Source organism: Triturus cristatus, chromosome 7 (assembly GCF_964204655.1).
Source record: "Triturus cristatus chromosome 7, aTriCri1.1, whole genome shotgun sequence".
Classification (NCBI taxonomy): Eukaryota; Metazoa; Chordata; class Amphibia; order Caudata; family Salamandridae; genus Triturus; species Triturus cristatus.
The window spans coordinates 1,318,719,691-1,318,744,614 of NC_140590.1; the positions used below are offsets into that span (position 1 = coordinate 1,318,719,691).

The 24,924-nt window shown below is 49.3% G+C and overlaps 1 protein-coding gene across 6 annotated transcripts in view; it reads right to left on the bottom strand.

The window, feature by feature from the left end:
• Positions 1 to 1,690: 1,690 nt before the first annotated feature.
• The window catches only part of RALGAPB (Ral GTPase activating protein non-catalytic subunit beta), a 2,310,294-nt gene continuing 2,287,060 nt past the window's right edge, over positions 1,691 to 24,924 (bottom strand). For all 6 annotated transcript variants that reach the window (XM_085618929.1, XM_085618931.1, XM_085618928.1 and 3 more), the window contains 2 exons: positions 16,106 to 16,254; positions 1,691 to 2,994 (listed from right to left, as the gene is read on the bottom strand). In XM_085618929.1, coding sequence (XP_085475055.1) covers positions 2,801 to 2,994; positions 16,106 to 16,254 — 343 coding nt within the window. In that variant the 3' untranslated portion in view covers positions 1,691 to 2,800. The remainder of the gene's footprint in view (positions 2,995 to 16,105; positions 16,255 to 24,924) is intronic.

Sequence of the window (24,924 nt, forward strand, 5' to 3'; positions counted from 1 at the left end):
CCAGGGGAACTCTAGTGTTTAATGATAGACCTCCGCTAGGGCCCACAAGTCGAGAGACAAGGGACAGCGGGAGGCGGCAATTTGGAGTGCGTAAAAGGGCACCCACGGGCCACCGGAGGGGGCTAGGGCGCTGGTCTTTGGCACAATTAATGCAAAGTGGTTGGCTCGTAAACGGGCCAAAGCACAACTTCCTCACTGGTCAGGGTCGTGTGCTATGCAAGTAGAGGCCGGGGTCTCGGGGTATTGGGGATCTCGGCACCCACGCGGTCCACGGTGCCCAAACTCGTTGAGCACACTCACTGGCCTCTGGGATGCGCTGGAAACCCACCTCAAGGGTTCTGGAAGACGTCGAAGTTCGTGAGAGCAGCGAAGTTCCAACCGGGTCACTTGCAGTGTTTCAGGTGCCTGCCAAGCAGGGGGATAACTCCTTTATCCCAAGGGAGATTTCTTCAGTCAGCTGGGCAGCAGCTCGTTGAAGGTCGGTTCTGTAAAGTTCCAAAGTAATCTGAGGCCACGTTATTCACCTTTATCCCCAAGATTAGGGGAGTGTCCAGAGTAGTGTCCACCAATGGCTGGTGGGGCGGGAAAGGGTGGCTACACCCTCTCCCCTTTGGGTGTTTCCCGCCTGGGCGAGGGGCAGGATGCCCCTGAACCGGTTCCAAGCGGTGTATGCAGAATTAGGTCTCTGCAGCTGCCTACGTGCAACTCTGAAAGGACATTTGGTGCACCCACCCTGTTCCAATCCACATTATCCTGTCTGGGGAGATGCTAGCACCTCCCTGCCACAGGAGCCCTATTGTCCAGCTGGCGAGGCTGGGGTTTTCCCCAGCAACAGCCAGCCAGGGTCGTGTAGGTGGCGGGCAGTAGCCATTTTGTGTAACTTGTGCACTTTTAAATTGGTGTCTAAATTCTACCGCTTTTCCCATATCGCCCTTCTAGCAAGGGGGAATCGTACCCTCATGCCCATGGCTGTACTGGGGGTATGATTCCTACATGTTTGACACCAAACACGATATGGTTCTGTGTAGCCATTCTCAAGTTATTGCGATGACGCGATTCACTTATAATGCGGTTAAGGGTATATGGTATGGCTACACTACAAACAACCCAGTAACAATTTTATGAAGGTTGCAGAGAGGCCCTACTCAGGTAGGGGTCCCCCCTCACACATACCTCAGCACCCAGCCCTGTAGGATTACCAGGGCCTGCCATAGGGGTGACCTATGAGAGTATATATGTTGTAATGGTGTGGGATATAGGGTACCTACATCCCTGTAAGGGGTGCTAGCACCACCTTACCCAGACTACAGTAGTGGTCTGGTGGTGTCCGTTTGTGTGGCTGTCCCAGGGTGGCACAATAAGTGCTGCAGCCCTGGTAGGCCTACTGGGGGACCCATGTCCTGGGTACCTAGGGTACCATCTACAAGGGACTGGTAGGGCATGCCCAGCATCCAATTAGGGTTGTACCTAGAGTACTCACATCAGTTTTAGGGAGAAAGCAGATAGGCTGGGGTCCTGGATAGCAGGATCCCAGCCAGACTAGTCAAAAACCACTCAAATACCAGGCAAATAGTTGGGGGCAACCATTAGTCAGATTCCACTCTCCTACAGATGCCTAGTGCTGTGATATGAGATTTCACGGTTAAAAAAGTGCAGCTTACAGATTTTTGAATTACAAAAAAACCAGACATTTCACATGCACATCTTTATTAGATTAAAATTTCAATTTAAATAATAAATCCTGATTAACATCTAGCAACAGAAGGTGTGAGCTTTTAATGTTTGTATCTTAAACTAATAAGGAAAGACCAAAGTAGAAACAAAATTAGCTAACTTTCCCCCTCAAATCCAAGCGCTTAAGACATCACAAACAATGTAACAAATGGAAAGATTGACGGAATGATAAGATGTACTTTTGTTTGTAAGGAGGGCAAGAAAACCATGCTTTAATCAACGAAGTGGTCATCCTTAAGATAATTTAAATGGAACACTTTACACCCTATGCCATTCATTAAGTGATATTTCTTACAGTATTTGCCACAAGTAGTAGATTTCTTTGACAATTCTCCTTACAGTATTTGCCACCAGTTGATTTCTTTAACAAAGCTCTGTCAAAGGATGTCTGGTACACTAAAAGCCTTAAATTCTAGTAAATGAGTAGGCTTAATTTGTGGTATTCAATTACAAACAAAAGTTGTTTCGAGCCAAACTCATTTGTAACATGTTAGCAGCCTCCTTATTAATTCAGAACAAAAGAACAGGCCTCTATAGTAAAATATCGGTGACTAATGGACTTTCAATGGATTTACTGATGGCTGATTTTTAAGGACTAAACAGTTACACAGAACAAATATGGCATTTTGAATGATCAAAATGTTTCCAAGTAAAAACCTCTTCTATCACACTTTAAATCTAGATTGGAGATTCTATAACATGAGTGGCCTAAAACACTACTATATATACTAATTTCCGATCAGAATATTACCGTTTGTGTGGGACAGTCTCTGATACATTTATTCTGTAAATTGGCCTGCGATTTCGCAATATTGATAGAATCTAGGTATGAATAAAATAAAAAACACACACATGAGCAACCATTTGAAAGGATTAGTCTGCAGGATAGATTTTATATTAAAAATTAAAGTTTCCCCACTGCTTTCCGATGCGAGATTGAGTTTATAGGCCAAGTAGGTATTTTATCTTTTGGAAGCATGGAAGATTCATTTCTGTTTTTATTTTGGTTGTCAAACATTGTGTATAAAAGACAGCTGCAGAGACGTTTAGATATATATATATTGGCTCATGGACTGCACCAATTGAGCCCAACGTCATGGAAAAGTGAAGTATAAAATTCTGGCTCCAGCTGCTTGTTCCTATACTTGTTGACAATGTCGGCTATTTTCTGCTTCCTGCGGACATGTGGAGGGTTGTAGGAATCACTTTCAAGCCTCTTTCTCCGACAGATATTTATCACAGTCTGTCTCACTAAGAAACCTGGAAAAAAAGAAAAATACCTGTGACTTGACATAATGAAAATATAAAGTTTGCTTGATTATTTAAGGACTATCTTTTTGGTAAAATATCTGAAAAATGGATTTCCTATGCATCATGTCAGTTTTGTAGATAATAATGGAAAATCTCCTGCTTCAATATACCTATTCAAACATGTTTAATGCCAGGAGAAAAATACTTATACTAATGAAAATCGGCAGATAATGGATAACACTGCTTCCCATTGTCTAACGTGGCTCAGTACTTTTGCAACCTTTACAACACTTTGCATAAATCAATAACAGAAAACAGGAAATCCTTAGAGGTAGGTTTTAAAACATTTAGCACTGGGTTAGCATCAAACCAGCACAAAAGGTTTTGTGGGAATTCACTTTCCAGCACATAACGATGCTGGAAAGTGCCATAAAAGAAGAGCAAAGCACTGTTTCGTGTTACCACCAAGGGGGCATTGCAACCTTTTGACGCAAAACCCTATCTACAAAGAATTGTAGATGGTTTAGCGCCAAAAGTTAACACCACTTCAAAGGAGGTGTTAACAGGAGAAAAGAAAAATGTTACTTACCATTAGAAATCTGTTCTTGGCATATAGAGCCACATGCTTGTGCACAGATCGCCACCTGGTGTTGGGTCCGGATGTTTGCAGTTTGTTTTTCTTCGAAGAAGTCACGGGACCGGTGGCTCCTCCTTTCAGTGATAGTGCGCATGGGCATCGACTCCATTGTTAGATTGTTTGCCGTCATAGGGTGAGAATGGAGTTACTTGTGTATAAAGAGATGACCATACGTATGTATGTAATAAGTATTAAATTCTAAAAGATTGTAACTGCAACAGGTATGGGTGCCCGGAGAGGCGGGTGGGCACATGGGACTCTACATGCCAAGAACAGATGTCTACTGGTAAGTAACATTTTCCATTCGAGGCATGTGAGCTGTAGATCACATGCTTGTGCATAGACTATACAGCAGTTGCTCCCAATGCGGTGGCTAACCTGTAGCTGTTGCAGTTGTCTGAAAAATTTTTTTGAGCACTGCTTGGCCTACATTAGCCTGTTGTCTGGCTAACACATCTATATAATAGTGTTTAGAGTAGACCATGTTGTAGCTTTGCAGATATCTGCAATGGAAATGTTGCCTAAATAAGCCACCGTAGCCCCCAATTTGCTTGTGGAATGAGATCTAGGGGGTGTAGGTAAAGTCCTTTTTACTTTAGCATAACAAATTTGGATACATTTTGCTATCCATTTTGCAATGCCAGACTTTGAAATTGCATTGCCTTTATGCGGTGGTGCAAAAGCAACAAATAGTTGCTTGGTTTTACGAAATGGTTTTGTCCTTTCAATATAATAAAGTAATGCACTTTTACGTCTAATGTGTGAAGAGCTTTCTCTACCACTGAATCTGGTTGCAGGAAGAATACGGGCAACTCTACAGATTAGTTCAAATGAAAGGCAGAAAGGAGTAGTTTCTTACCTGTAACTCCAGTTCTGTAGTAGGGGTATCTCTGTTATAGTCATAATCTATGAATAGTCCCGCCCATGTGCGGGGACCCCGGAGCAATCAAAATATCTCTTAAGCTGTCCTGCATTTGCAAACCTGCAAAGACACTTAAGAGACAGACAAAATAATACAGCCTAATCCAGCACTTCATCTGAAGTGAACACAAAAGCCAAAATAAAGTTTAAATGTCATTTTTATTCACATCTGACATGTTCCTTTATTGTATCACACTCCCTTCACCAATATCCCTTTAAACAATAGAGAGGAAGGGGTGGACAGACAAGCCCTATAGGCTGTCATTATGTGTCTGCTAAAAGGATACCGTGCCTTTAAGGAACTCTCCAGAGACCCCCGGTCTCCCAGGATGCACAGCCAAAGCAAGTTACTTTCAGTTCTTTTTGAAGGTGTATAACAGGCCTGATACTGTCAGTTTACTCCACCGGGGAGGAGGGAGGGTCGCTTATGACTATAACAGAGATACCCCTACTACAGAACTGGAGTTACAGGTAAGAAACTACTCCTTCTGTAGTAGGGGATCTCTGTGTATAGTCATAATCTATGAATAGATTGGCAAGCCCATCCCAACCAACAAACAGCGGTGGAGTAAAAACCGAACACCAACAAATTACTGTGCAAACAAATTCCTCAGCGAAGCCTGTCCAACCTGCGCATCTGCCCTAGCATCAGCGTCCAGGCAGTAATGCTTTGTAAACGTATGGACCGACTTCCAGGTGGCAGCCTTACAAATGTCAGCGATTGGAACATTCCTAAGCAAAGCTGTAGTCGCTGCTTTGCCCCTAGTCGAATGCGCTGTAGGCTTACCCCCTAACGTCTTATTAGCTTTCTGATAACAGAGCTGAATACAGGACACAATCCATCTGGAGATGGACTGTTTTGAGGTAGCTAGACCAGTTCTTACCGACCCATAATTTACAAACAGTTGATCCGACCTGCGGATGTCTTTTGTCTTATCTAGATAGAATTTCAACACTCTACGCACATCTAGTGAATGCAGAGACCTCTCCGCCGGAGAGGAGGGATGCTGAAAAAATGTAGGCAAAGTTATCATTTGATTTACATGGAAATCAGATATCACTTTAGGTAAAAACTTAGGATGAGTACGCATTACCACTTTAGAAGCATGGAATACAGTATACGGCTCTTGACAACACAGAGCCTGAATCTCACTTACTCTCCTGGCCGATGTAATGGCCACAAGGAAGGCAGCCTTCCAGGACAAATGCTGCAAAGAAGCCTTATGAATAGGCTCAAAAGGCTCCCTCATTAATCTGGACAACACCACGTTCAATTCCCATGGTGGAGAAGGTCGTCTAACAGGGGGAAACACCTTACACAAACCCTCCCAAAAATCTTTAATCACAGGGATTTGAAAAAATGATGTTTGGGAAGGGCCCTTTCTATACGCAGTCAAAGCTGCGAGATGAACTTTAATAGACTGAAAGTTCAGCCCAGATTGAGCTAACTGCAGCAGATAAGGCAGAATAACATCTTTACAGGATGTAGGGTCAATGTCCTTTGCCGTGCACCATAAGCAGAATCTCTTCCACTTATAGGCGTAAGAAGTCCTCGTAGACGGTCTCTTCGCCTCTTTCAAGATCTCCATACAGTCCTGAGGTAGGTTCAAGTGTCCATACTGTACTAGCTCCAAACTCAAGGACGAGAGATTGGGGTGAACCATCTGTCCTCCGAATTTCGTGAGAAGGTCCGGCCGACACGGCAGGCGCCGGTGTGGTAGAACAGACCGGTGAAGAAGGTCGGTGAACCACCATTGCCTCGGCCACTCCGGAGCAATCAGGATCATCTTGGCTCTGGATTGCGACAGCTTGATCAGCACCGCCGGAATCAGGGGAATGGGTGGAAAGGCGTAGAGAAAGCTGTTCGACTAGCTGATCCATAGTGCATTCCCCAGCGTCCCTGGTTGGTAGTACCTGGACGCGAAGTCGCGGCATTTGCTGTTTTCTGCCGTAGCGAACAGATCGATATCCGGAGTGCCCCACTCTGCGAAGACGTCTCTTAGCACGTCGTCGTTTAGCACCCACTCGTGATTTTCTTGAACGAGCCTGCTGAGCGCATCGGCTTGGGCATTCTGCACTCCCGGCAGATGGGTTGCCGTGATCGTTAGGTTCCTGGCCACCAGCCAATTCCAGATCGTCTGTGCCTCCCGAGACAGCGTGCGTGAACGGGAGCCCCCCTGCTTGTTGAGGTAATACATGGTAGTAGTATTGTCCGTCTGAACTAGCAGGGAGTTCGTCTTGAAGGAGGGATGGAACGCCTTCAGGGACAAGTGTACTGCTCTGAGTTCTAAAACGTTGATGTGGTAAGTCATCTCCGTCTGTGACCATATCCCCTGAATCTGAAGAGGGCCCGAATGCGCTCCCCAGCCCTGGAGAGACGCATCGGTCACTATGGTCTGGACCGGAATATCCTTGTGAAAGGGAGTCCCCTTGCAGACATTCTCTGAGGAGCACCACCATTTCAGAGACTGTAGAGCGTGTTGGGACAGATGAATCTTGTCCTCCCAACGCCCCCGCCTCTGGTCCCATTGATCCTCCAGACATTCCTGCAGAGGCCTCATATGCAGACGTGCATTGGGGGTGAGAAAGATGCATGAAGCCATCGACCCCAGTAAAGAGGACACCGTCCTCACTGCAGGCGAGTGGGCTGAGAGGAGGTGCAGGGCCTTCCAACGGATAGATAAGCGTCTCTCCTCCGAAGGACACACGCTTGCGTTCAAAGTATTGACTGAGGCCCCCAAGTACTGGAGACACTGCACAGGGATCGGCACTGACTTCGTCATGTTGATGTGCAGTCCCAGGCGATGAAGCAAGGCAGCTGTCCTGTTGAAATGACACTGGGCTTCCTGGTACGTGGAAGCTTTGATCAGCCAATCGTCCAGGTATGGATACACAAACACTTTGTTCTTCCGCAAGTGCGCTGCCACCACTGCCATGCACTTGGAGAACGTCCTTGGTGCAGACTTCAGACCAAACGGGAGTACTGTATACTGGTAATGGTTGTTGCCTACCAGAAACCTCAGGAGCGTGCGATGCTTTTGTGCGATCGGCACATGAAAGTAAGCGTCCTGCAGATCTATGGCGTACAGCCAGTCTCCTCGATGCAACTGAGGGTAAATCTGATGCAGGGACAAGATACGGAACTTTTCTCTGCGGATCCACTTGTTTGCTTGACGCAGATCTAGAATAGGCCTGAACTCGTTCTTGTCCTTTTTTCTGACGAGAAAGAACCTTGAGTAAAGACCTTTTCCTTTTTGCCTCAAAGGAACAGTCTCTATCGCCTTCTTCTTTAACAGAATGTCCGCCTCCCACTGGAGCTCTCGCACCATGTAGGGAGAGCGCACTGGTGGAATCTGTGGAGGCGGGCTGGTGAAACGAAGACTGTACCCATTGCAAACAATATTCAGCACCCACTTGTCCTGAGTTATTGTTCTCCACTCTGCCAGGTAGTATTGAATACTTCCCCCCACCGGAGCGGGTAACTGATGAGGGGGAAGTGACCTTTCAGGGCTTCGACCCGGCCGGGCCTTTGTTCCCCGACGAGGATTGATGCTGTCCTCTGCCCCTCTGGCGCTTTTGAAAGGACTGCCTCAGGAACTGTTGTTGTTGCTGGTGTTGTTGTTGACCAGACTGACGCCCTTGGCCGCGTTATTTAGAATAATGCCTGCCATAGGAACGGAATGATCTCTTCTGTTCCTTGGGTTTTTCCAACCCTACGGCCTTCAGGGTTTCTGCTTCGGCCTTCATGCGGGCCATTTCGTCATCCGCATGAGACCCGAACAACGTCGTGCCAGAGAAAGGTAAGTTAGCAATCTTTTGCTGCGCTTCAGGCTTTAGAGAGGTAAGTCTCAGCCAGGAATGTCTCCTCATGTGTACTCCATGACAGTACCCATGGGCCGCCAGCAATGACACATCCCCCGCTGCACTGATGATCTGGTTGGAGACCATCATGCCCTCATTCAACACCTCCTGGAAGTCTTCCCGCTTATCCCTAGGCAGGCAGTCAGCAAACTGTTGCAGAGAGTCCCATAATGATCGGTCATAGCGACCCAGCAGAGCGGAGGCGCTAGCAGCCTTCATAGTCGTGGCCGACGTGGAGCACATCCCCCTCCCCAAGGAGTCCATCTTGCGACTCTCCTTATCCGGAGGAGCTGTTGAAGAGGGCGTCGTGGAATGTTGTTTCCTAGCCGCAACCACAATGACAGAGTCCGGGGTAGGGTCCACCCTGAGGAACGCCGGGTCCGAATCAGGGGCCCTGTACTTCTTCTGCAACCTTGAGGGAGCAGACTTCACCACGGCTGGTGTCAAGAAGACCTCCATGGCTGGTTCCTCCAGACCTGGAACCAAAGGGAGGAGGGGGCGTGATAGATGCGCCTTGTGTAATGTCTCGAATATCACAGAGGTAGTGGGAACTGGTACTGTCACTGAGATTCCCAATTTTGCCGCCCCTCTCATCAGTACATCTTGGAAAGTGGCAATATCATCCACTGGCGAGATTCTAGTAGGCGGTGTTTCCGATAACGTGGGGGAAAGCCGTCCAGTGCCAGAAGAGTCCGTATACCTCGTGCCTCTGGATCGAGATCTATACCTCCGTCGTCCATGCCTTGTGTGAGTGGACGACCTGTGTCTGCTCCGTGACCTCCGGCGAAATCTAGAGCGTGATCTCAGTCTGCATGGGGTCTTAGGAGCCACTGGTAGCTGAGGAGAAGGCGGGAGCTGTGGCACCGGAGGCGGTGGTAGCAGAGGTGGCGGAGGTTGCTTAGGAGGCGCCACTGGGGGCCGGGGGTCAGGAGGAGGAGGCGTAGGAGGCTTCTGAGGCAGCGGCTGAGGGAGAGGCTGCGGTTCAGGCTGAGGTTGCGGCCGTGGTAGAGGCAGTGGCAGGGGGTCCATTGGAGACTCTCTCTGTCCATCACTCCTTGCAGGAGAACCCGGACTAGCTCTGTCCGGACTTCCGTCCACCTTTCTCTTCTTTGCGGGTCTATCCCGTGAAGAGGCTGAAGTGAACGAGGGAGAGCGTCCTCCTCTCCTAGATCCACGACTGGATATCGTAATCACTGAAGAAGCGTTACCAGGTGATCTCGTCCTCGATGTCGAACTGTGCGTCGACCTCGTTCGGCTTCTCCTCGCCGTTGAACGCAAACGGCGTCCCCTCGACGTCGAACGGCGTCCCCCGTCTTTCCTCGACGTCGAGCGCCTTCGTCTCGACGGCGAGCCTCTCGACGTCGACGGTGAGCGATGTCGCCTTGACGGCGATCTCCTTCGCCTCGACGGCGATCTCCTTCGCCTCGACGGCGATCTCCTTCGCCTCGACAGCGATCTCCTTCGCCTCGACAGCGATCTCCTTCGCCGGTGTCTCGGCGTCGATGTCGTCGACGTCGATCTATGAGTCGACGGCGAAGGAGACGAGCGGGTTCGCCTCGACGGCGAGCGGCGCTGTCTGCGGGGCTCAGTAGGACGTCGATGGTGTGTCGACGTCGACTGTGAAGTCTTCGACGGCGACCTAGTCCTAGGTCTCGCCGGCCCCTCTCTCAACGTCGAACGTCGAGGACGCCGAGATCCAGAGCCCTGGATCGACGGCGAACACACCGGTGCTTTACCTCTCGCCGTCGACATCGTCGTCCTCGACGTCGAACGGGATCTTCCAGCCGGTAGGCATCGATTCTGCTCCTTTTTCTGCCCAGAGGTCCCTCCAGTGGCTGAAGCATGGGCAGAGGATGGGGAAGGAGATCCATCATGCCCAGAAGTCCCACCTGTTCTCTGCTTCTCTTGTCCCAGAAGGCGAATCTTCTCTCTGTCTCTCAGGGTCCTCTTGGAGAAGGCCTTGCAGATGTCACATGCAGCAGGGACATGTGAAGATGATAAGCAGAGAATACAGACATCATGTGGGTCCGTCTTGGCCATTTTCCTCCCACACTCAGGGCATTTATCAAATAAAGCCATGTTAATTAAAATAGAGTGGGTCAAACTGCACCAAACTACAGGATGCAGCAGAGAAAGGCTCTAGACGTCGAATGAACAAACTTTTATCTTCAAAAAACCAATTTTAGTCCAAGAAATCCACCCAAAAGGGTAGAGCTCAATGCTCCCGGGTCCTGCTAGCAGGAGCCGGAAAAAAGAACTGAAAGTAACTTGCTTTGGCTGTGCATCCTGGGATACCGGGGGTCTCTGGAGAGTTCCTTAAAGGCACGGTATCCTTTTAGCAGACACATAATGACAGCCTACAGGGCTTGTCTGTCCACCCCTTCCTCTCTATTGTTTAAAGGGATTTTGGTGAAGGGAGTGTGATACAATAAAGGAACATGTCAGATGTGAATAAAAATGACATTTAAACTTTATTTTGGCTTTTGTGTTCACTTCAGATGAAGTGCTGGTCAGCGCAGCCATATTGTTATTAGGCTGTATTATTTTGTCTGTCTCTTAAGTGTCTTTGCAGGTTTGCAAATGCAGGACAGCTTAAGAGATATTTTGATTGCTCCGGGGTCCCCGCACATGGGTGGGACTATTCATAGATTATGACTATACACAGAGATCCCCTACTACAGAACTACCTTTGATAGAAATTTTGGGTTGGTACGAAGAACCACTTTGTCATTGTGTAAGTGAAAAAATTGTTCTTCGATTGAAAATACCTGTAGCTCATCAACTCTCCGCAGTGATGTAATGGCTACCAGGCAAGCAACTTTCCATGTGAGAAATTGCAGCTCACATTTGTGCAACGGTTCAAAATGATGGACCCATTAACCTGGTAAGGACAATATTTAGGTTCCACGCTGATGCAAGTCTTGGTGGAATCTTTTTTTTTAATCCTTCCATGAATGCTTTAATCAAGGGGACTCTGAAAAGAGAGAGATGCTGTCTGTTGCGCAGATATGCAGCAATGGCAGCTAGATGTAACCTTATAGATGTATATGCTAAATTTGAGCGTTGTAAATGGAGTAAGTAACATATGATGTTTTGTACTGAAGCATCAAGGGGGTTAATGTGGTTGTTATTGCAGTATATTATACATTGTTTCCATCAGGCTGCATAGCAAGCCCTAGTGGTAGGTCTTCTTGCCTCTTTAATGATGTTCATGCAGTCTGGTGGGAGGTTGAGATAACCAAACTCAATGACTTCAGGAGGCAGATGGCAAGACTGAGCTCCTTTGGATTTGGATGCAGTATGTCTCCATGGCTCCGAGTGAGGAAATTGGGCGTGAGGTGCTGCGTTTGATGTGGTAACACCGACGGTTCTAGCAGGGTTGTGAACCACGGCTGCAGAACTCATGTAGGAGCAACTAGGATCAGAGTCAGGGATGCTTGCCTGAGTCTCCGAACCACTAATGGAAGCAGTGAGAGGCGGAAAAGCATAAGCAAACCTCCCTGACCAGTTCATCCACAGGGCATTTCCTTCAGATTGTGGATGGGCTCCCAGGCCCGGAGGCACAGGGGAAGCCTCCCCGGGCCCTCCGGACCCCGTCTCGGACACCCTGCCACGCGGCAGGACCCAGGATACCTGGTGGCAAAGCTTGGGCATTTTGCATTGAGGTGAGTCGCAAACAGATCTATTTCCAGAACCCCCCACATTTAGAAGAACGGAAGGAGAACTTGAGGATGAAGTTCCCACTCGTGGATCTGTTGCTTTTGCCTGCTGAGCAGGTCTGCTATTTGATTGCTTTCTCCTGGTAGGTGTTCTGCCATGAGATAGATCTTTTGAGGAATGGCCCACCTCCAAATAGTCTATGCAATATGTGACAGTTGGAGAGAATGTCCCCTACCCCTGTTTTTGTACATAGTACATTGCTGTCATGCTGTCTGTATGAATCAAGACAGCTTTGCCCTTGAGGGCGTCTGAAAAGCTTTTAGTGCCAGGAAAATTGCAAGCAATTCTAGGTAACTGATATGCAGCTGTTTCTGCTCCAGACTCCACAGTCCTTGGACGGTAAGAGTCTGGTGATGTGCTCCCCAACCTGTTAGTGATGCGTCTGCCGTTAAGATTGTCTATGGAAAACGGTCGATGAATGGCCGCCCTTTGGACAAGTTGTGTGGATCCCACCACTGCAGATAGCGATGGGATGCCGCCGTCCACCAACACCAGATCTTTCAGTTGACCCTGTGACTGATTCCACTGACGAGCTAAACATTACTGAAGGGGACGCATTTGAAGACTTGGTGGGACTATTGGAATGAATGACGTCATCATTCCTAGCAATTGCACGAGTACTCTTGCAGGAAGCCATTGGTTGGTTTGGAAGTGGGAGACTAGGTTTTGAATTGTGTATTCTGGTTGCAGTTGGAAATGCTAGAGCTTTTTGAGTATCTACATTTTTGACACTCGACAGACTCCTCAACCTCACCTTCTTCAACCTCTTCTCTTTGATACCATTCTTCCTCCAACAGTCGCTGGCTCTCCTCAAACGCCACTTGGTTGCGCGTCGGTGGTGCCACACGCGGCGCCGACAGCTCCGGAGCTGGCGTCGAAGGAGGATCCGATGCAGGAATCGGTGCCATACGGAGCCGAGAGTAAGGGCCACCAGACGGCGCCGGGGACTGTGTATACGGCGTCAAAAACTTTGGAGCCGGAAACTGCCATGACGGCACCGTCGGCATAAAAGGCACGAAGGGTGCCTGGGCATAATGTTGAGGCATGCCCAAATTGAAGGCCAGTGGACCCACGGGACCCGAAGGTGCTCCAGAGGGGTAGGCTGCCTTGGCAAACACGCCATACATAGCATTTAAAAAATACGTACGACCTGGTCCAGGAAATGGAGGATACGGAGCCGAGTCAGTATCTACACGAGGAGCCTCTGACGTCGGAACAGCCTGATCCACAGGCGGAGCCACAGGCACAGTCTCGTACACAGGAGAAGTTTCGTCCTGAGCCGGTAAGCCCTTCGAATACGGAGACCCCCTAGGCATCGGCGACCGGGCCGAAGTACCTTTAGGTGAAGGAGAATGTACCGGAGTCACCTGAGGAGATAGCGAAGGTGAAGGAGACACAAAGTCCTTTTGTCGACGTCGAGGTGCAGGAGAAGGTGATCTTGAAGCCTTTGCCTTCGGTGAACGACGCTGAGAGCCATGCCTCCTCTTCTTCTTGTGCTTCCTCGACTTCGAACCATGCAGTCGATGACTTCGACCTTTTCCGACCCCTCATCTCCTTTCTTGCTTTAGCCATGAAGAGCGTGGCCTCACGTTCTTTCAAGGCCTGCGAGTTCATCTTGTGACAGCATGAACAGCCCTCCACGTCGTGGTCCGACGACAAACAGCACAAACAATCCTCATGGGGGTCAGTGATGGACATGTGACCCCCCACACGCTCTACAGTGCTTGAATCCTGACTTTCTCGACGTTGCCATCGTAAAGCTACAGTTGAAGCCTGGAGGAATACAAAGTAACTCGAAACAGCAAGGAGAGTCCCAGAAAACCATTACGCCTCGACGGCGAAGAAAAATGGGAACTGGCTTCATCATGCCAACGAGGCTCTCTTATGGCTCTGGTGACGTCATGCGGAGTCGAAAGCGGAGCCGTGGTATTGCGACGACCTCGTTGGCGTGGAGAGCTAGGAAAAAGTTTCCGCGGAATGCTGGCGCAGGGGATATTCAAAAGGTGAGTAATCCACAGGCAGATGTATCCATCAGAATTCCAACACTACTATCCAGTCTCCCAGGTGTAGGGCAGACAAAACAGAGTGAGTGTGACCATTTTGAATTCCTCTTGTTTGTAGAAGAGACTTACAAGGTGCAGGTCAGGTATAGGATGAAGGCCTCCGCCCTTCTTGTGCACCGTAAAGAAGATGGAATAGTAACCACAACCTAATGAGGTCGGGACCCTCTCATAGTGCCCTTGGCCAAGAGAGTAAGTGGGTGGCATGGATGGAGGGGAAGCCAAGAAGGGGAGGGAGAGCCCCTTTGTACGATCTGTAAGACCCAATGGTGTGATGTTATCGACTTCCAGTGGGGGCCCCATTGGATACCCATGCCAGGGGAGTGGTGGACTGGCCAGTGGGAACAGTGTCCTCTAACACGAAAACATGTGGAAGCTTTTTGGCTGTTGTGGCTGGGAGGGTATTGACACGGTTGGAAGTCCCTTCCGTAGCCACGAAAAAGGGCATATCTGGAAAAGCCAGTAGTTCTCAGCCAGGTGTGGTGCTGGAGGGCCACCGATGAAGAAATCACTCAGCTGAGTGAGTCGGTCGAGTCCAGACTACAACCAATTGTGAACTTTACTGCATCTCTCCTGTCAGCAATAACCTAAGAGAGAATGGTTTGGGCCTCCTCCGAGGCCATTGGCAGCACTTGCACGGCTGAGACCCAGATCATGTGGGAGTAATGAACCAAGAGGCACTTGGTGTTTACCAACCGCTGTGCTTGGCTGGCGGAAATGGACATTCTCTTGCCAAAGGTATAAGCCTCTTGGATTCTCTATCTGGTGGAGTGGAAGGGAACGTGTCAGGGTTGATTCTCTTCGGAGAGAAGGGTGAGGAAACTGGGGTGCCCTTGAGCGAGGGCGGGAGGGGGTGGCCACGGGCAATCAACCTGCGCACAGGGCTTGGTCCTGGCCCAGGGTGAACATTGGTTCTTGCTTCAGGGGAGCAGTATGGTCGGAGCACCTCCGCCAAGACATTAGTCTTGACTGCAACAAAGGGCAACTGAGGGTCCAAGACCTCAGATGCCCTATGCATCCCCATAGTGAAAGAGGCTCCCTCCTCAGGGCAAAGACCAAGCCAGTATCAGGTGAGGTGTCTAACCATTGCCATTTGTCAGATCCTCATATCAGAAGTCTTCTGTATCATCCACTGGGTGGTGATATTCACCAGGGTCACCTACCCCTTCCATTCATCCCCTGCACTTTTCAACGCCCCACCAGATGGGTGTGACAACCACGAAGACGAAGTAGTTTCTGCCGTCATTAAACCTATGGTCCGCCTGATTCTAAATCAGTTGGGCAGCCCATAATGTTGGCAGGGAGGGATCCATTGCTGTTGCGCATGAGTTCCCTTTAAGCCAACATTTACGTCAGGCCCATAGTACTATCAATTACTAAAGATGCTGCATAGAGGAGTTTTGCACGTTATTACTCAGTGCAGAAACTGAACAAAGTCTACAGTACAGTGTCAAAGAACTGTGATGGTGGATATTATGGCTGACATTATAAACCGTGACTGTGGTGTTCGAGGGCACCACAATGACGCACTGATGTATTTCACGGTTTGACACTGATGTTCTGGGTGTTGCCTACAGGCTACAGTGGTGCGGTACTATGGATAACTATGGAAATATGTACACTAAATGACACTCAATTTAAAGTTATGAGCAGAGTACTGGATTTATTTAATGTATTTTTAATAGCCGTCATGCGTCCTCCGTGAGCATGTTTTCTTTCATAAATGTTATTCCTTTTATATTTGTTCCTTATACATCCAAAATAAGCTGCATCCGAACACACAATTGCTGGCAAATTCAAGTCCTATTAGCTTTACAAATACCAATGAATGTAGCACGGAAGAGAGAAATCGTAATTACTACATGCATTTCCTATCATAACAATTCTGCAGTACTTCAGATTTGTTAATATTTCACCCTACCGAGGGCTCGTCTGCTAACAACCATCCCATCAACCAGTGGAATCACCATGTGGAATTTGCCAGTAGCTCCATGTAACTTCACTCTGAATAAACCAGTTTTTAAAGGATGGATAAATATGACAGGAACTTCTTTTTCAGGTGTGCTAGAACTAAAAAGAAAAACAAAGATATTAACTTGTGTATCATGAAGTAACGTCATTTTCATTTTTGAGCTCAATCTTCAATGATCCAATATGCAGAAACCATGATAAAATATAACCATTTGTTTGAATATGGTTCTCCCAAATGTGATCCGATCAAACAATACACGCCTTAATCCTGATTAGAGTACACACAGATAACTAAACACACAATTCAAAATAGGCAAATATTACCAAAGGAAGGACTGAGATACAAGCAGTTAGGGATGATGGTAAGGGCTGGAACAAGGTGTTGCAATTAACCCTGCTCAAATTACTGTGTGTCCCATAAGACTCTATTAGGTACTGCCACGTGGATCACAGAAAACGGTCTACCTCCAGTAAGACCAAGATTATTTTCTGTGGTAAGGCCCAATAGGTCTGGAAACGAAACTGGTGGCCCTCGTATTTGGGCGCTGCTCCTAATCTGAAATTGTTTGCAAAAAATATGGGAGTTCAAATTGATCAAGCACTCACTATGAAAGAGCAGGTTGGCAACACCATAGGGAATTGTTTTCATATGTTGCGCTTGTTATGTACAGTTTTCACTCTCCTTTCACACTATATGAAGAGGGCCTTATTTCAAGCATTGGTTATCAGCAGCTTAGATTACTGTAATACCTTATTAGCTTTCATCAATAAAAAATTGATAAATAAACTGCAGGTGGTTCAGAGCACCGCAGCTCGTCTTATTGCCAGCCTGTCTTATTACCAATCTTTCACCCTGGTCTGCTTCTTCTCCTCTTTTGCGGTCTATTCATTGGATGACAATCCACAAAATTATTATTAAAATTTGCTGTCTGCCACGTACGTCATTAAATAGCAAAAGCTCAAATTATCTGTCTTCAAAGCTTTTTCCTTATCGGCCAAGTAGACCGTTAAGCTCGCAGGTCCTTTTCCTACTTAGCCCCTTTTTATTGGAATAAGCTCCCACTTCACTTACGTCAATGTACTAATCATTTTAAATTCAGGAAATTTCTCAAGACTGAGCTGTTTGCTTCCTTAGAGTCTTGCCTACCTGTTTATGTTCTGAGCTGTGCGGAGATACCCCTTCCGGGGTGATTTGTGCCGGTTACAAATTAAATTAACGAACAAGTTACTTACCTTCGGTAACGATGTATCTGTAAGAAACATTAGTTAGTTAGATTCCTCACCTTAGAATATCCCCAGGCGTCAGACTGGATCTGGAAGATTTTTCTCCAGCAATACCCCTTGCGCGTCGCTAGGCGTCGTCTGCGGCTCCGCGTCTGTCGTCGTGCGCCGGAATGACGTCGGAGTACTTAGACGCCGCCCTCGCGCGCTGACGTCAGTTCTTGTACATAGCCTTCCGCGCCAGGAACGCAGAGCCATGCAAGAGACCGACACTGGTGCCAAAAAATTCTAGGGCCCTGAAAGGGATAGCCTTAACCCTAGATGTCAGTTCGCAGAACGGGGAGGATGGGTGGGTCGGTGAGGAATCTAACTAATTAATGTTTCTTACAGATACATCGTTACCGAAGGTAAGTAACTTGTTCATCTGAAAGAAACACGTTAGTTCGATTCCTCACCTTAGAATAGATACCCAAGCAATACCAACCCCGGTGGTGGGTCTGCGAACCAAGATCACACCAGAAAGTCCTGGAGGACAGAACGGCCAAAGAAGCCATCCCTCCGGACTTGGCTGTCTAGGCAATAGTGTCTGGCAAACGTGTGCAGCGAAGCCCACGTCGCCGCCTGACAGATGTCCTGCAAAGGGACTCCCCGTCCCAAAGCAGTAGTAGCCGCTGTGGCCCGAGTAGAATGGGCTCGCAGCCCAACAGGAGGGTCCTTTTTCGCCAAGGAATAACAGATTTTTATACACAAAACGACCCACCGGGAGATGGTCCGTTTGTGCACAGCTTTTCCCTTCTTTGCACCCACGTAGCCAACGAAAAGCTGGTCGTACACTCGGAACTGTTTTGTGCGGTCCAAATAAAAGGAGAGCGCACGTTTTGGGCCCAGACGGTGGAGCCGCTCTACCTCTTTGGAAGGATGCGGAGGCAGAAAGAAGGTGGGCAAGGTGACAGATTGCCCAAGATGAAAGGGGGTCACCACTTTCGGTAGAAAGGAAGGACGAGGCCGAAGGACAACCTTGTCCGGATGAACAGATAGAAAAGGAGGCTTGGACGATAGAGCCTGGAGCTCACTCACCCGTCTAGCCGAGGTGATGGCTACCAGGAAAGCAGTCTTAAGAGTTAGAAGACGAAGAGGACAATTGTGAAGAGGCTCAAAGGGAGCGTACATCAGGAATGTTAAGACAAGATTCAAGTCCCACTGAGGCATTACGAAAGGGACACTAGGGAACGTGTGAGTAATGCCTTTAAGAAAGCGTGACACTACAGGGGACTTGAAAAGAGAGGGCTGATCAGGAAGCCGTAAGAAGGCAGAGAGGGCAGCAAGATAACCTTTCAAGGTGCCCAGGGCGGAGCCCTGCCGGGCCAAAGAAAGAAGAAAGAGGAGAACCTCAGAAAGAGGGGCAGAAAGGGGATCCACAGCCTTTGCTGTGCACCATGCCACAAATTTTTTCCACCGGCAGGCGTATACCGTCTTTGTGGAGGGACGCCTGGCTGCCAGAATGATATCACAGACTTCAGGAGGCAAGTCAAATGGAATCAACTGCCGCCGCTCAATCTCCACGCATGGAGGTGGAGGCTGGACAGGTTCGGGTGGAGGACCGTCCCCTGCTACTGCGACAGAAGATCCTCCCGAAGGGGCAGACGTATCGGAGCATCGGTCAGCATACTGAGTAGCTCGGGATACCAGTACCTTCGTGCCCAATCCGGAGCCACCAAGATGACTTGGGCCCGGTCGCGCCTGATCTTCTTCAGCACTCTGGGCAGAAATGATATAGGCGGAAAGGCGTACAACAGACCGCAACTCCACTCGCGACGAAAAGCGTCGCCGAGCGAGTGCCGCCTTGGAAATTCCAACGCGCAGAACTGCTGACATTGCGCGTTCTCAGCGGTGGCGAATAGATCTAACCAAGGCACTCCCCACTGCTGAAAGAGACCATGCGCCACCTCGGAGTTCAGACGCCATTTGTGATCCATCATGCACCGGCAGCTGAGTTTGTCTGCTCTGGCGTTCAGAGAGGCCACCAGATGTTGAACCACCAGGGTGATGCCCTGGTGTTCCAGCCATGTCCAGAGGCGCAGAGCCTCCTGACAAAGGGTCCACGACCCCACCCTGCCCTGTTTGTTGCAATACCACATGGCGGTGGTGTTGTCCGTGAACACCTGCACGACACTTCCTCGGACAGAGGGAAGGAAGGCTTTCAGTGCAAGTCGGATCGCTCTCAGCTCCAACAAGTTGATGTGGAGGCGAGACTCTGCCCGAGACCAGAGGCCTCTGATCTCCGCCTCTCCCATATGGCCACCCCATCCCAGGAGGGACACATCCGTCACTACGACATGCTCCGGTAGGGGTAGGGAGAGGCTCTTGCCCGTGACCCAATCACGGTCCGTGAGCCACCACTGCAACTCCTGTGCAGTGCCCTCCGAGATCAAGACATGGTCAGACAGGTTGCCGTGATGCTGGGCCCACTGAAACTTCAGGTCCCACTGCAGAGCCCGCATGCGCCGCCTGGCGTGATGCACTAGTAGGATGCAGGAGGCCATCAGCCCCAGAAGCCGCAACACTACCCTGACCGAAACCCAGGATAGAGGCCGAAAGATGGGAATCAGGGCCTGTATATCCCGGACCCGCTGTTCCGGGGATGAACCCGGAACTGCGCCGAATCGAGAACCGCTCCGATGAAGAGGAGCTTCTGAGAGGGGCTCAGGTGTGACTTCGGCACGTTGATGGAAAACCCCAGCAAATGCAGGAGATCCGCCGTAGTCTGGAGGTGGGAGACGACTGCCTGGGGCGAGCCCGCCTTCAACAACCAGTCGTCGAGATAGGGGAAGACTGGAACCCCTGATCTGCGCAGATGAGCCGCGACCACCGCCATCACTTTCGTGAACACACGAGGGGCACTGGTAAGGCCGAAGGGGAGCACGGTGAACTGAAAGTGCTCCTTGTGAGAAGTTGGCCTGATGTATGATGTCACTAGTTCTAGTGTACACCTTATATTAGTCCAAACAACCCTTATGGTGATTGGTTGTAAAGTCAACCTTATAGACCAGCTATCCTAGTGGTAGCATGGACAAGAGCAGTCTTAGGCAAAACTCTGAATGGCATATGAAGCCAGCTGTGATACCATATATAATCCCTTGAATACCAAATGAAAGGACACCACAACAGATAAATATATAAAATAAAGTGTATTTATTCTAGTCAAACCCTCAGCACTCTTTATGAGATTAGAGGTAAGTACAACACAGTCTTATTTAAGCATACATTAAGTCACACAGGTAAGTAATACAGTTAGGCCCTAGGGGCCACGCAAACCATATACTAAACAAGTGGTATAAGGACCACTGTCACGGAAATAGGATAGGCCTAGGCCTAGGGAATCTCTGGGGCTACACTACACTAGCAACAGTTTGGAAGTGGGAGGCCCACGGGATTCAGGTGCAGAGTGGAAACACTCACGCGTGATGCGTAAAAGTCGATAGAATTACTAGCAGTTAGAAATTAACAGTTTAAGGACACTTCTGAAGCAGCTAGAGAGTCGAGACTCGGAAACTAGACCCTAGGATAGTCACTACCCTTGTGAGCACCGAAGTACCCAAGTTACCTAGCCCACGGGCTGCGGGTGCATAGGTGTGAACTTGCGTCGGGTTTCGTCGTGGACTTCTATGGATGCCTGAAGGAAAGTTGCTGACAGGCAGTCAGTGAAGAGTGTCCGGTGGATCCCAAGGCTGGGATCAAGAAGAGAGGATACCTGCAAGCAGAAGGGACAGAGTCAAGGTCACTAGCCAGTGACCACGTGGAACCAGGAAGGAACCAGGCGATGTCGTGAAGGTTGCAGGTGAAAGGTGAAGCTTGTCGCTGCAGCCACGGGTACCAGGAGACGTCGAGGACGACCAGGACCAGGAGGCGAGCTGTCCCACGAAGGCTCTGGCTGTCGGCGGCGTCGAAGTCGAACTAGGACTCACCAAGCCTTGGCAAGCGGAACCCACGAAGAACGGAGGACTTGCTTCTGGTGCAGACCAGGAAGGTCTGGGGTGCTTCTCTTTTGCAAGGAAGCGGGAGCCAGTCTGGAGGAGCCAAACCAGCAGTGAAGATTTCAGGATGTGTCGTCACAAAGGCCGCTAGCCAACGGGCAAGCAACCGGACAGACGCGGCAAGTAAGAAAATGCAGAAGGGCCCCACGCAGGACTCGTGGAGTGTGGGGGGCTGATCTTCGGTGCAGATGGTGCTTGGGGTTGGGGCTTCTCAATCCCCGGTGCACAACTTCAAGGGTGCCTCAGAAGCTGCGCTGGAAGATACTCGCCACTTTTCCCAGGTAGCCGGTCCCACGTCTCTCGTCGCCTCCACGGATCTCAGCTCGGCTGTGGATGTGGATCAGGGTCGGAGAAGTCTGGAAGTCTAGGCTCTGGTCGGGCTCTGCAGTCGGTCCCTCGTAGAACTTCAGCAAAGCAAAGATTAGTCTCTTGATGGTGCCTGTTTGCACAGGGTAGCCACTCCTTGGCCACAAGGGAGATTCTTCAGTCTTCTTCTTTCGTCGAATGTCGAAGGTCCAGAGTTTCTGTTCAAGTTGCAGGTTCAGGATAATCTCATCTCCTGGGGCCCAGCTACCACTCTTATACTAACCTGGGGGGCTGGGTTACCTGCTAGGTCACGCCTTATGGGTGTGACCTGGGAGGGGGGTGGTTACACCCCCTTCCCTTTGTCCAGTTTCGCGCCAGAACTGGGGCTGGAGTGCCCCAGCACCGGTTTGAACTGGACTATGCATGGGACACCTTGTGTGCCCCAGGCATGTCTCATTCCTTTCAGCCCTCCCTGCCCCAATACACTAAAGTCTGTCTGGGGAGGTGCTAGCACCTCCCCAAGCAGGAAACCTATTGTCCAAGCCTCCCTTGCCGGGATCACTCCCAGCAGCAGGAGGTCAGACTTGTGTCTGTGGCAGCAGCATCCATTTTGTGATGCTGAGGCTTTGGTTAGAGTTAAACAGCAAAGTAGGATTTTAACATGTCTCTCCCTCTAGAAGGGGGGAATAATATCCTCATCACCAGAAATGGCATGGGGGTATTATTCCACAGTGTTAGACACCTTACACGACATGTTTTGATAAAGCCAAACCATAGTTACCATAACCGTCTAAGATTATAAGGCACTTTAAGAGTATATGGTAGGCTATATCATAGAACAGCTATAAGGACATGGTTCCGAAAGCTGCAGACAGGCTCAGCTCATGCTAGAGCACCATCTCACATGTTACCAAGCACTCTGCCTCCAGGATTGTTAAGGCCTGCCATAGGAGTGGCTGATAGGTACACATGGGTCTATATGTAAGTTAGGTATAGGAAAACTACACTTAAGCAAGGAGTGATTGTAGGAGAGTAGGGTCTGCAATCCTATGATCACCCAGATTATTTGCTTTTGCTTCATTGGTTTACGACTTTCCCTGGCTGTGGGCCTGCCAATCAGACCCACAGCCTAGCTGTTCTCTCTCCAGATTAACACACATGTACATTAGGTGCATCCACTAATTGGAACTGGGCCGCCTTATCAGTCCCTGTATCAGCATACCACAGGTATCCAGGGCATCGGCGTACCCAGGGCCTACCAGGGGCTGCAGCATGTATTATGCCACCCCTGGATGGCCACCCAAATCTGACACAACTGGCTGCACGACAGCTGGAGCAAGGTGGTGTAATCACCCGTTGCTGTAGGTGTAGTATTCCTATACCTAACCCTAAAATGGACACATGGATTCCTATCAGTCACTCCTATGGCAGGCCTTATCGATCCTTGTGAGAAGTTGGCCTGATGTATGATGTCACTAGTTCTAGTGTACACCTTATATCAGTCCAAATACCCTTATAGTGATTGGTTGTAAAGTCAACCTTATAGACCAGCTATCCTAGTGGTAGCATGGACAAGAGCAGTCTTAGGCTAAACTCTGAATGGCATGTGAAGCCAGCTGTGATACCATATATAATCCCTTGAATACCAAATGAAAGGACACCACAACAGATATATATATAAAATAAAGTGTATTTATTCTAGTCAAACCCTCAGCACTCTTTATGAGATTAGAGGTAAGTACAACACAGTCTTATTTAAGCATACATTAAGTCACACAGGTAAGTAATACAGTTAGGCCCTAGGGGCCACGCAAACCATATACTAAGTAAGTGGTATAAGAACCACTGACACGGAAATAGAATAGGCCTAGGCCTAGGGAATCGCTGGGGCTACACTACACTAGCGTTAGTTAGGAAGTGGGAGGCCCACGGGATTCGTGTGCAGAGTGGAAACACTCACGCGTAATGCGTAAAAGTCAATAGCAATAGTACAGTTTAGAAAACGGTAGATTTAGGACACTTCCGGAGTAGCTAGGAAGTTGAGACTTGAAAACTAGACACTAGGATAGTCACTATCCTGATGAGCACCGGAGTACCCAAGTTACCTAGCCCACAGGCTGCGGGTGCATAGGGGTGAAGATGCGTCGTTTTCGTCGTCGACTCCTATGGATGCCTGAAGAAAGATGCTGACAGGCAGTCAGTGAAGAGTGTCCGGTGGATCCCAAGGCTGGGATCAAGAAGAGAGGAAACCTGCAAGCAGAAGGGACAGAGTCAAGGTCACTAGCCAGTGACCACGTGGAACCAGGAAGGAACCAGGCGATGTCGTGAAGATTGCAGGTGAAGGTGAAGCTTGTCGCTGCAGCCAGGAGGACCAGGAAGCGTCGAGGACGAACAGGACCAGGAGGCGAGCTGTCCCACGAAGGCTCTTGCTGTCGGCGGCGTCGAAGTTGGACTAGGACTCACCAAGCCTTGGCAAGCGGAACCCACGAAGAACGGAGGACTTGCTTCTGTTGCAGACCAGGAAGGTCTGGGGTGCTTCTTCTTTGCAGAGAAGCGGGAGCCAGTCTGGAGGAGCCAAACCAGCGCAGAAGATTTCAGGGTGCGTCGTCACAAAGGCCACTAGCCAGCGGGCAAGCAACCGGACAGACGCGGCAAGCAGGAAAATGCTGAAGGGCCCCACGCAGGACTCGTGGAGTGTGGGGGGCTGATCTTCGGTGCAGATGGTGCTTGGGGTTGGGGCTTCTCAATCCCCGGTGCACAACTTCGAGGGTACCTCAGAAGCTGCGCTTTAAGTTACTAGCCACTTTTTCCAGGTAGCCGGTCCCACGTCGCTCGTCGCCTCCACGGATCTCAGCTCTGCTGTAGATGTGGATCAGGGTCGGAGAAGTCTGGAAGTCAAGGCTCTGGTCGGGCTCTGCAGTCGGTTCCTCGTAGAACGTGGGCAAAGCAAAGGGTAGTCTCTTGATGGTGCCTGTTTGCACAGGGTAGCCACTCCTTGGCTACAAGGGAGATTCTTCAGTCTTCTTCTTTCGTCGAATGTCGAAGGTCCAGAGTTTCTGTTCAGTTTTGCAGGTTCAGGATAATCTAAAGTCTTGAGGCCCAACTCCCACTCTTATACTAATCTGGGGGGCTGGGATACCTGCTAGGTCACGCCTTATGGGTGGGACCTGGGAGGGGGTGGTTACACCCACTTTCCTTTGTCCAGTTT